Below are 12,359 nucleotides of genomic sequence, written 5' to 3'. Positions count from 1 at the left end.
CCCCCTTTGTAAATATTTGTACCCAAAAAGGAAATCTACTTCCCTTTTCAGTGTTGCCCAAAGGATGTGGAACTATACCAGTCTTTAGCCCAAACAATCAGTTTTCTAGCCTGAATTGCATTCCTTAGCGATCTAACCCCAGATGCGAAGCAGCACCTCACACTGTGTGAGGTCAGAACCATTCTCCCCATTTGCAAAGGACTTGGGAGCCTGGGAAAGAGGGAAATTTCCCACTTTGCAGGTAGTGAAGTGACTCCTCTTGGAGAGTCACCTTATTCCCAAGACTGGTTCTTTCTGGCCAGCTTCCATCCTACTCAGGCAGTGGCTGTCCTCTGAGTATGGAGAAAGCTCTGTAGGCATCAAACAATGGATAGCGGGAGATGGAAAAAGGAAATGGCTGCTAGCCTGTGAGGAGTTCATCTGGGCTAGTAACATGACCTGGTTCCCCAGTCTAAATTTCCAACCACTTCCTTTATCCTTTTCCCTAAATTCCCAAATTTAAATGAGATGCTCCTGCTCACATTTGCGGTGGAAAAAAAAAAAAAGACTGCTGGGATTGTGATAGAGATTACATTGAATCTGAAGGTCAATTTGTGAGAATTGCCATTTTAACAATACTCAATCTCCCAATCCATGAACATGAATTTGGTTAGGTCTTTAATTTCTAACAATTATGTTTTTATAGTTTTCAGTGTACCAGTCTACATTTCTTCTGTTAAATTTATTCCTATGTATATTCTTTATAATGTCTTAGAAGTGGAATGGTTTTTTTAATTTCACTTTGATTTTTCATTGTTAATATATAGAAATACAATTGCTTTTTGCACACTGGTCTTTATTTTTTATTGTATTTTTTTAAGATACATAGATCACAAAAAATGTTACATTAAAAAATATAAGAGGTTCCCAGATACCCCACCCCCCATCCCCCCACTCCTCCCACATCAACAACCTTTTTCATCAGTGTGGCACATTCACTGCATTTGGTGAGTACATTTTGGAGCACTGCTGCCCCACATGGAATATAGTTTACATCGTGTACACTCTCCCCCAGTTCATTCAGTGGGTTATGGCAGGATATATAATGTCCTGCATCTGTCCCTGCAATATCATTTAGGACAACTCCAAGTCCTGAAAATGCCCCCACATCACATCTCTTCTTCCCTCTGCCTGCCCTCAGCAACTACCATGGCCATTTCTCCATATCAGTGCTATAGTTTCTTCCATTACTAGTCACAATAGTTCTATAGTAGAATACCAGTAAGTCCACTCTATCCCATATTTTATTCCCCCATCCTATGGACCCTGGGATGGTGATGTGCACTCTACCTCTATATCGAGAGGGGGTTAGATCCCACATGGCTGATGGATGTGATTCTCCTGATTGGAGTTGTAGGCACTCTCAGTTCCCTCGTGTGGTGGCTGACCGTCTTCATCTCCCTGTTAGCTGGTCGGGGTAAGTCCAATAAACCAGAGGGTAGGAGTTACAAGTCTGCTGAGGCTCAGGGCCTGGCTATCACATGGACAGTCCAGAGATTCAGGTCTCCTGAGCATACACCAACCCCAGCATCAACCACAGGTTCAGTAAAAGTGACAGAAGAAGCATGTGTAGAGAGATCACATCTGAGTCCAACTCCATTCAGGAGCACAAATTCCAAAGTAGGGCCCACTGGCAAGGCACTGAACTACAGAGCCATTTGCCATGACCATAGGACCTGGGTCTCTCCATAGCCCTCAGGAGCACCAGTACCTGGGGTGGCATCTGTACACTGATCTTTAATCCTACACTCTGGTTGAACTTTTATTAGTTCTAGTCATAAAAACCACTAAAAAGTGATTTCGTTTTTCTATATAAAGATCATGTCCTCTGTGAACAGTCGTCATTTTACTTCTTCCTTTCCAATCTGAATGCCTTTTATTTCTTTTTTCTTGCCTTTGCCCTGGCTAGAACCTCCAGGAAAATGTTGAGTAGATGTTGTGAGAGCAGATAACCTTATCTTATTCCTGACCTGAAGGGAAAAGTTTCCAGTCTTTAGCCATAATACCTGTGGGGTTTTTATAGTGGCCTTACGCAGGCTGAGGAAATTCCCTACTATTCTTAGTTCATGGAGTGTTTTCCTCCTGCAAGGGTATTTAGTTTTTTTAGCAATTTTATTGTGATATTATATAATCCATTCAAAGTGCACATTCAATGGTAAGGGTTTTTAATTTTGTCAAATGCTTTTTCTGTGTCTTTTGAGTGATCATAGGTTTTTGTCCTTTATTTTATTAATATGGTATATTACATAGACTGGTTTTTTTAAGACATTAAACCAACCTTGCATTCCCAGAATAAATCCTGGGAATTATGGCAGACAATCCTTTTTATATGCTGCTAGATTTGTTGAGGGTTTTTTGCATCTATATTCACAAGGAATATTGATCTGTAGTTTTCTTTTCCTGGGATGTATTAATATTTATCTGGTTTTGGTATGAGGATATAATTCTTGTCTCATAGAATAAGTTTGAATAAGTTCCCTCCTCCTCTATTTTTTTCTTTTTTTGGAAGAATCTGTGAAGGAGTCATGTTATTTATTCTTTAAATTTTGGTGGAATTCCCCAAGTAAAGTCATTCGGGTAAGGGCTTTTCTTTGGGGGAAGTTTTTTTTATTACTAATTCAATACCTTGTTATAGATTGCACAGAAAAAGAATTAATACAGGAGGCTGGAGAATAACATCTTAGAAAGACCTGCTTGCAAGGTTGGCCCTCGGCTGGCACCTGGACACTTGTATTTCAGGAGTGTCCCCACCATTCCCTAACTAAGAGTGACTCACTGCACCTAAACTGTGCAAAAAATATGGCTTATGCTGAACACCTGCTTTCCCTCTGAGAGCCTAGAATTTCAGTACTTGCTAGATAGAGGATACCTACATGACCAGCCCCCAATAAAAACCCTGAACACTGAGTTTCTAATGACCTCTCCTGATAGATACCATTTTACATGTACTGTCACAATTCACTGCTGGAGGAATAAAGTATGTCCTGTGTGGCTTCTCAAGGAGGGCATTCTTGGAAGCCTACAACTTGTTTCCTCAGGACTTCACCCCACATGCCTTCCCTTCACTGATTTTGCTTTCTATCTTTTTTTTCTTTCTTCTTCTTTTTTTGCCATATGACTATATGCCAAGTCCTGTGAGACATCCTAGTAGATTGCTGCACCAGGTAGTGGCCTTGGGGGAACCCCAACACATAAGTTTATTCAGATTTTTTATTTCTTCTTAAGTCAATTCAGCAGTTTATGTCTTTCTAGGAATTTGTCCATTTCGTCTACGTTATCTAATTTACTGTCATGCAATTACTCATACTATTCCCTTATAATCCTTTTCTGTTTCTCTGTGTTCAGTAATGATATCCCCTCTTTTATTTCTAATTTTTGTAACTTGAAAATTCTCTCTTTTTTTCTTGATCAGTTTAGCTAAACAGTTTGTCAATCTTGTTGCTCTTTACAAAGAACCAGCTTTTGGTTTCATTGATTTTTTTCGTACTGTTTTTCTACACCCTTGTGGTAGATTGAACTGTGTACCCCAGTGTGAACATGTTCTTGGCCTTGGTCCACATTCCAGTGGGAGTGAACCCACTGTAAACAAGAGCGCTTCAAGATAGTTCTCCAGTTCAGATGTGGCCCTGCTGAATCAGGTTGGACTTTAATGCAGAATACTGGTGTCCTTTATAGACAGAGTGAAAGTCAAATGAAGAGAGTAGCCAGGAGAGGCTGCCATGTGCATTGCCATGTGACAGAAAAGCCAAGGACCAAGGGTGGTTGGCAGCCCAGAACGTCACAGTCTTTTGGGAGAAAGCATCCCCTTGCTGACACCTCAGTTTTGGACTTCTCCTAGCCTCAAAACCATGAGCCGATACTTCCATTGTTTAAGTCCACCCCATTGCATGGTATCTGTTTTAGCAGTTAGGACTAAAATAACTCTGTTCCATTTATTTCTTCTCTAGACTTCATCATTACTTTCTTTCTGCTTGCTTTGGGTTTTGTTTATTCTTGTTTTCCTATTTCCTTGAGGTGAAAGATTAGGTTACTGATTTGAAGTCTTACTTCTTTTTAATATAGGAGTTTACAACTATAAATTTCTCTTTAACCACTGCTTTTGTTGTATTCCATAAATCTTTGGGATGTTGTGTTTTCACTTTCATACGTCTCAAAGTATCTTCTAATTTTCCTTGTGATTCTTTAACCATTGATTATTTGGGAGTGTGTTGTTTAGTTTCTTCATATTTGTACATTTTCCAAACTTCTTTTTGTTATTACTGATTTCATTCTCTTGTAATCAGAGAAGATAGTCTGGATGATTTCAATCCTTTTTAATGTTCCATGCACACTGGAGAAGAATGTATATTCTGCTGTTGCTGTGTTTGCGTTCACTGTTACCATTTTCCTCTGGTTCCCTTAGTGGGAACCAGTGTGCACATAGTGGAGTAATAGATATTGAAACTTTTTTCGTCTTCTCCTGAGTCCTTTCTGGAGCGAGAGAAGAAGAAAACTTACCTAACTTCTTCCTGACATCCTTCCAGTTTCCAAAGACCCCCAACTATGGGTTCTCTTCCGGGATGCATTATACCGTGAAATGCATCTCTTCCCCACAATCAAAACAAAACAAGTGCTCTTGTACTTAACCTACTCTCAGCAGCCGCCTTCCACTCAGAGTTGCTCAGTGCTTCTTTAGTCACATCTTGAATTTGGTGCCAGGCCATCATATTGATAGCAGACCAAGGAAGTGCTGTTCTGGGGAGATTAGAGCTTTTACCAGCTTAACAAATTCCCACCTGCTCTCACTGGCAAGGCCTAGGCTAGAGTCACTAAAATTGTCCCCTGTACTCCTGTCCCCCGCCCCCCACCCAGAAGTGAGTAACCACAACCTCTTCCTTCCCTGCGGCATCCATAAAGGATTCATTTGGTTGCAACTAACAGAAAACCTATCCAGCTGTAACTTAAATAATTAAGCGTTTATTTTTCTCATGTAATACGGAATCTGGGAACAGACAATTCCAGGGCTGATGGTGCTGATCAGGGATACCATCAAGGACCCAGGCTCTTCCCATTTTTCCACTCCAGCATCCATATGAGGATGCTTGTCGATATGCTGGTTGCCTTGTGGTCACAAGATATCTGCTGCCTCTTAAGACCAAGTTCTGTCATAAGCATAGGGGACAGAGACGAAAGGCATGCCAACATATTGAAAAGCTTTTCCAGGAGCTCCACCCAGAAACTTCTGCTTATGCCCCATCATTTAAATCAACATTGCAGGATCATCCCTACACCAGTCACTGAAAGGCAAAAAGAAATGGGTAGGGAGAAGAGAGTAGGGAGGGGGAGTGGTGGTCAGTGGCTGACACACCTTCATTTATATAGCCTTAAAGCAGAAGTCAGGTCAGGGGAGGGGAGGGGACATTTAGTCAGGCTGAGCTTGGAGTGTGGCGTGCCACACAACTCTGCCCTGTCCACACATTTTCTAAATAAGGCCAGTCCCCGCTTCCTAACATCTGGCCCCTTCTGTATGTAGCAAGGTCCCTAACCAACATAAATATAGACACTTTTTCATCTGCTGCTGGTAAGTGCAGCATCTAACCCATAATACGTTCTTTAGAATTAGCAAAAAGCATATTCTTAAGTCCTCAACAGACATCTACAGGCATGAAGCATTGTTCAATTTGAGCACTCCAAAGGCTGGTCTTTTGAGACATCCTAGCCACTGTTTTCAGCCTCAGAAATCTGCTCTTGGCAGTTCACCATTTCCATCTTAGGTGCAACTGTCTGTCCCGACTGGTCAGCGCATGACTTGGGTGACATGATCAAGCTTGGGGCCTGGACTTCAAATCCCTGGTGCCATTAACCTCTGTCCAGGAAAAGGTTAGAAATTGAGAGTCCTCAATAGGGGCCTTAAAGTTCAACTTCTCTACCCTTCACTTCCTCAGAATGCTTCTGACAACTGCAGATAAATTATTAAACTCTAATAAGGATGCATTTGCCTCTGTCAACCTTTCTGTAAATCAACCAAGAAGTTTTAAAGGATTTTGTAAGACTCTTTCAATTCACCATCTTTCCAGTCCTCTGAGAATCCTTACATTGGCGATGACTTTTGAGAGACCTCACTTATTTCTTTTTTTTTTTTTTAAGATTTATTTTATTTCTTTCTCCCCTTTCCCCCCACCCCTATTGTCTGTTCTCTGTGTCCATTCGCTATGTGTTCTTCTGCATCCGCTTGCATTATCAGACAGCACTGGGAATCTGCGTCTCTTTTTTGTTGTTATCTTGCTACGTCAGCTCTCCGTGTGTGTGGCACCACTCTGGGGCAGGCTGCACTTTTTACACACGGGGCAGCTCTCCTTGCGGGATGCACACCTTGCACATGGGGCACCCCTATGCAGGGGTGTCCCTGCAGGGCACAGTACCCCTTGCATGTGGCAGCACCGCACATGGGCCAGCTCACCACATGGGTCAGGAGGCCCTGGGGATCGAACCCTGGACCCTCCATATGGTAGACAGACACTCTATCAGTTGAGCCACGTCCGTTTCCCACTTATTTCTTCATATCAGTTCTCTAACTGAAACTTGGCTATTGCTTCAAAATCAATAGACTAAAATTCCAGGGGTTATAAATTTTTCTGTGTGCAGCATTTTAGGATTTTAGCAATCCTACAGTGTAGCAGTTGCACATTTTCTCCATAACATGGAGGTGCAAGAAATGTCATGTCATTTTCTAAAGCAAATCAAGCTGCCTCCAAGCCCTCAGTGACTTGTCACAGTGGCAAGATCATCCATTTACAGTCAGGAGAATAACTGTCCCAGTTTGCCCAGGACTGAGGGGTTCCCAGGGACACAGGGCTTTCAGTGTTAAAACGGGTCAGTCCCAGGCAAACCAGAACAGTTGGTCATCCTATGTCTTGGACAAACAGTAGTTAACAAACCTCCCCCTTTCTAGATTATAAGCTCAAAGAGGGCAAGCAATATGTCTAATGAATTTCTATATACCTACACGTAATGCTGGGGACATAATAGGCAATCAATAAATTTTTTATAAAACTGATATACAAACTGATGCATGAACCAGGGTAAAAACAGAAGCAGCTTAAATATATATATATGTCAGAGACCTGAGCCCCATTAGAAGTTATTTGGGCCAAATGAAATTAGTTAAACTTGAAGCTTCCTAGTTATCCCTTCCAGGTTTAAAGAGGCCCTGGCCTCAGAGCAGGGGCAAATTCCCCCCAAGCACACACAAACACACACCACGATTTCTAGATCTGTCATTTATTCCCAATTTGATGGATTTGATAAGCATCACATTTTGAAACTTCTTCCAGAAGACAGCACATCTCCAGATGTAAACAGCATGTTAGGAAAGCATGAACTTCCGAAGGTACCTGTGAAGTTCTTAGCACAGTTCCTAGCACATGGCATGCATTCTATTAGCGTTTGTGGTTATGGTTATGGCTAAGATTGATTTTCCCAGGCCCAAATCACCTGCCCCCTACACCCCAACATTTCAGGGAGGCTGCTCTGCACCTGCAGACTTGTCAGTCAACTCCTGCCCCACAAAGTTCCCCAACCACAGGAGCAGTACACCTCTTCCTCTTGGAGACATTAGCAGGTCGCCCACACCCGCCAGTGCCCACCAACCTCCTCAGAGCTGGGAGCCGCACAGCATCCCCCAGCACCTTCCCTCCGGAGTCTAGCACAAACGCTTCCGCAATTGTGTCTGCCTTCTTACATCCTTTTCCACTTGTCCCCACAGGACACTGGTATTCCTCTACCCCCTTGAAATATTTTTTTTTTTTTTACTTTTTCGCCTTTCTTCTTTCTACCAACCTTCCGTATAAGCTAGAGTGTGTAGAGCTAGAGTGTTTTCTTTCATCTTATCTAGCATAGAGACTGTTATGTTTGCCCTAGGTGTTAACTGATGAGCACTTCGAGCAAAAGGGCACAATTCACAGATGACTGTAACAGTTCTGACTCAACATTTCCTGGAGTTTTGTGGTTTTCCCTAAAAAACTGCCACAGAAAATTGCCTCATTTCCACATCTAGCTTAAAAGGGCGTGCCTAGAAAAAACTGCTTTTCAGTCTACTTGTCGCTTTCCCTTACCCAGGCAGCAACCTCCGTAATCACCATGGCACATGGCAAAGTGTCACCCTCTGCTCTGCAGTACCCTTCACTCACAGAGTGATTGTGACCCTTCTTTTTGTCGGGTGACAGGCTGAGCTCACACCCACACCTCCCCACCCCCCTTTGTGTACCAAAGTTTTCCTCTCCCTGTTCTCCTTCTCCTGTCAACTCACAGGCCGCTTCCAGCATCTTCTGCTCTGGTCATCACAGGAATATTGCCCAGTCAGTCCACTGTAACTAAGCCCACTTGTTAGCCACACAGCCAGACTATCACTCTCAAAATAAGGCCTGAATTTTCACAACACCCTATACAAGTTTCTGTTTCATTTATAACCCTAGAAACTCCACATTTACCACCGCAGAGTCAATACCTACTTCATTCGGTTCAAGGGCATTTCTTAACCTGTCTCCCCATTGTTAGCCCTTTTGTAGTATTCTCACTGGCATATCCCTGGCCAGGGAGGAAGAGTATTACCATGTAGCACCGGTGGTTCAAGCAAGAAGTCCACCTTCCAGAGCCGGAGTGAAATGGTTTGGCCCTGCCTGACACCCCTGGAGGAAATCAGCAGCCTCAGTTGTGATTGATCCTCAGAAGGTGGCAAGGACTGAAGATGTCCCAGCGTTAATAATATATGTCCTTGTTTCAGAAAAGAGAGTGGCTGCTGTTGGCCAAAGGGGAGCCCCTGAGCCTCGGACAGGAGCAGAAAGGCCCTGCCAGCACCTTCTATGTGATCATGCCATCCCGCTCCCCCACGCTGCTGGTCAAGGCAGTGGCCACCCGGGAACTGATGCTGCCCAACCCCTTCCCCCTGCTGCCTGAGGACCCGCCCGATGACAGCCTCAGGACTGTGGAGGCAAGTGGGGCCCAGACCTCACAGACCAGGGGACAGGAGAGACGGAGGTGGAGGTGGGATGAGGGAGAGGAGTGAGCCCATGGGGGGATGGATGGGGGAAAGAGGAAGGAGTGTGGTAAGAGGGTCAGAGAAGGAAATAAGGATGGGAACTGAGGTGGGGTGGAAGCCACCCTTGGACGGGGGTGGCAGGGATGAAGTACAAGTAGACTGTCTTAGGGAAAAGGAAGAGAAGTTGTGGGGAGGGAAGGTTGTGGGGAGGGAAGGTTGTGGGGAGGGAAGGCTGGTGGGTCCAGGCAAATGACTAGGAATCAGTGCCAGCCAGGAAGAGTGCAAATCTCTCTCTCTCTCTCTCTCTCTCTCTCTCTCTCTCACACACACACACACACACACGAAATCTGATTAAAATGAACCCCAAGGGTAACTACAAAGGGGAAAGGGGGAAATGCCATGGAAGGAAACCTGGGTGGAACACAAGGGTCCCCGGACACCCAGGAAGCACTTCCAGCTCCAGGTTCTGCTCACTCGCTTCTCATCTTGCTTGGTTTTTGCTCTGGCTCACATCCTGCCTCCCCCCCACCCACCCCCACCCCCCCCACCACCCCTGTCCCCACCCTCACTGTGCAGAGGGGGTGGTCAGGCTGGGAAAGCCAGGTGAGTTGCTTTCGGGGGGAAAAAGAGAAAGGAGAAGATATAATGGAAGGTAGAGGAAGGAAAGAAGGAAGGAGGAGAGAGAGAAAAGGAGAGGACGAAGAAGTACGAGCCCCTGGTGAGTCTCGTGCCTCTGGGTGCTGATCTGCGGGCTTCCGGGGGGCTGCCTGCGCCGAGGTCTGCGCACCCCTGTGCGGTGGTGTGTCCCCGCGGGCCTGTCTCTGCCTCACGTGGGTGTGTGTGCCTACACCTATGTTTGCGTGCAGCTGGCTCTGCAGAGGGACGAGGGAAAGGCGGACAGCTGGGAGCCTAGACTAGGGAGGGCTTCAAAGCGAGGCTCCGATGCGCAGGCGGCGGCGGCTCTGAAGGCCAGGCGGCCGCCTCCTCCGCCTCCTCGCCCTCGGTCTGGAGTCCGTGCTTCCTCCGCCAGCCTGCCCAAGCCCAGGGTGGGAGGGGTGGCCCTGGGCAGGGAGCACTGGAGCCCGCGGCTGCTGGATCGCTCGCTTACGTGCGGAACGGACAGAGCCTGGGATTGTGCTCTGGGCTTGGCGGCCACAGGGAGGTGGAGAGAGGTGGGCACGAGTGGCCGTGGCTCGCTCAGCGTCTCACTTCGGGGCCAATGGTTCCTGGCACAGGATGTTGTGGCCGGAAAACCTGGCTGCTTAGGAATGCTGCGCTCGCGAGTGCCGGGCAGGCTCACCTCGCAGGCCCAGAACTCCATGCGCTCAGCCCGCTGCGCCTTGCAGACTGCGGGCCCCACTCCACCTCCCCTGCCACCCCCTGCCACCCCCTGCCACCCCCGCCCTCCCAGAGGCATCCCCGGGAACCACTTCTCCTGGAGTCCTCAGGGGGCTCCTGCTCCTCCACGCGGGCCTGACGCTGGCCTCGCCAGCATTCCGCCATCAGGGCTGAACCCCTGCGGGAGCATCTGTTTCCCAGCCTCCTCCAGCCTCACACCCGAGAGTCCCTGCCTGACATTTCGTATTCTGTGACCTCTCGTTCCCTGAGTGAGGCTTTTCCTCTCTTCTCCTCAGAGCCTGCTGGACAGCCTGGAGCTGGAGCCCACCTACAACCCCTTGCAGGTTTGCAGCCACCTGTACTCACACCTGAGCAGCACCTTGGCCAAGCCTCAGGGGCCACTCCACTCAAGCTGGGAGAGCCGGCCCCTGAGAAAGGTACAGCTCCCCTCCGTCCCTTCCACCCCCCTTGCCCAGAATCTAAGAGAGCCCTCCTCCCTGGTGGAGGGGAGAGCTGGCCAACAGGGCAGGAAGGAAACGCGTGTTCCTATGCTCTAGAGAAAGGAAATCACAAATCCTACTGGGTAGGGGGACTTGTCCGCTTGGGTAATGGCATATGATAACGCCAAGTTATCGACTGTGCTAACCCTGTAGTCGTTTAACAAACCTTTGTGCCACTAAGCAAACTGGCTGCACTAGAACTACAACCACAACCCTCCCCTTGAAAGAAAGGGCAGAAGGGAAGGTGGGAGAAGAAATGCCCAAGGGAAAGGAAGTAAGCATGCACTGAGCACCAACCATTGGCCAAGCCCTGTGATAAGTGCGTGCTCTTATGTTTACTCTCACAGCATCCCACGAGGAAGGGCTGTGCTCGTCTCATAGATGAGGAGAGTAAGGCTGACCATGGCCAGCTGTGTGGAGACAGGGCTCTAGGGAGTTGAGGGGAGAGGGGACAGTCCTTTTTATGAGGTCCATATTCTGTAATATCTGGCCTTCCATTTGCCTGTTAGTCTTTTCCTGCTTTCTGGAAAGCTCCCGTTAGTCTCAGCTGAAATGAAAGAAGCTGTTTCCAAACTACATTGTAGTGATCAGATGTGTGGCAGCTGAGCCCAGCACTGCTTAGACCTCTCAAAAGCCCACGGGCGTGGGGGGGCAAGCCACAGGCTGAGGGAGAGGGGGCTCAGCAGGCACTGTGGGGGGCGGGGGGCACAGTCACTCCCCTGGGCCCTGAGGCTGCGACCTCAGGGATAGGACCTGTGAAGGAGTTGGGACAGGAGGCCCAGCGGGGGCAGGAGACGGACTGTGTCCCAGCTGATCTTCAGAGAAGGCTCTGGATGCTCTCATTGCAGCCTGGGCAGTTGCAGGCCAATCGAGTTCGCGCTACCGTGGCCCCCCTGCCTGTGACGCCAGCCCCGGGCCGAGCCCTCAAGACACAGGCAGCCCGGAAAGCTTCCGCAGAAGCCTTCTCACTGCCTTCCAGCGAGGAGGAGGAGGAGGAGCCCTGCCCTACTCAGCCCCCGCCGCTCTAGGCTCACCCAGGGGCTGTGGCTGGAGCCTCTGGGAGCTGGGGAGGGCGGGGTGGGAGCCAGAGCCCTCCCCTCCTCTGGCCCCAGCTGCCACCGCCCACTGCACGAAAGGGAAGAACCACCCCCACGCCTCACCCTTTCCAAGCGGGGTCTCCAGTTTTCCTTTGGATCATTTGATACTGTTAACAGAGACGGAGATTAAACACCCACTAAGCCTCCACCATTGTTAGGAGCATTCCCAACCAAGAATTTCTCTTTGCGGGTCTGTGTGAGCCAGTGGATGAGGTCAGGTCGGCATCAGGAAACCGGGCCTCAGGAGACAAGGATGAGGTTTTCAGAGCTCGTGAAAAACAAGTGGGACTGAAACCCAAGCCTCATCCCAAAGCCAGGGCCGCTCCCTCCAGCCGCGCGCTGCGGTTCCCTCAGCCTCCTCCTAAAGGC

At 47.8% G+C, this 12,359-nt stretch overlaps 1 protein-coding gene across 1 annotated transcript in view; it reads left to right on the top strand.

Moving 5' to 3' along the window:
* The window catches only part of M1AP (meiosis 1 associated protein), a 97,136-nt gene extending 84,972 nt beyond the window's left edge, over window positions 1-12,164 (top strand). Inside the window, exons 7-9 of the mRNA XM_012527487.3 lie at window positions 8,801-9,007; window positions 10,690-10,830; window positions 11,742-12,164. Coding sequence (XP_012382941.2) covers window positions 8,801-9,007; window positions 10,690-10,830; window positions 11,742-11,921 — 528 coding nt within the window. The 3' untranslated portion in view covers window positions 11,922-12,164. The remainder of the gene's footprint in view (window positions 1-8,800; window positions 9,008-10,689; window positions 10,831-11,741) is intronic.
* The last annotated feature ends 195 nt before the right edge of the window (window positions 12,165-12,359 follow it).

The sequence above is a fragment of the Dasypus novemcinctus genome, chromosome 17 (assembly GCF_030445035.2).
Source record: "Dasypus novemcinctus isolate mDasNov1 chromosome 17, mDasNov1.1.hap2, whole genome shotgun sequence".
Lineage (NCBI taxonomy): Eukaryota > Metazoa > Chordata > Mammalia > Cingulata > Dasypodidae > Dasypus > Dasypus novemcinctus.
This window is presented reverse-complemented; position numbering and strand designations above follow the sequence as displayed.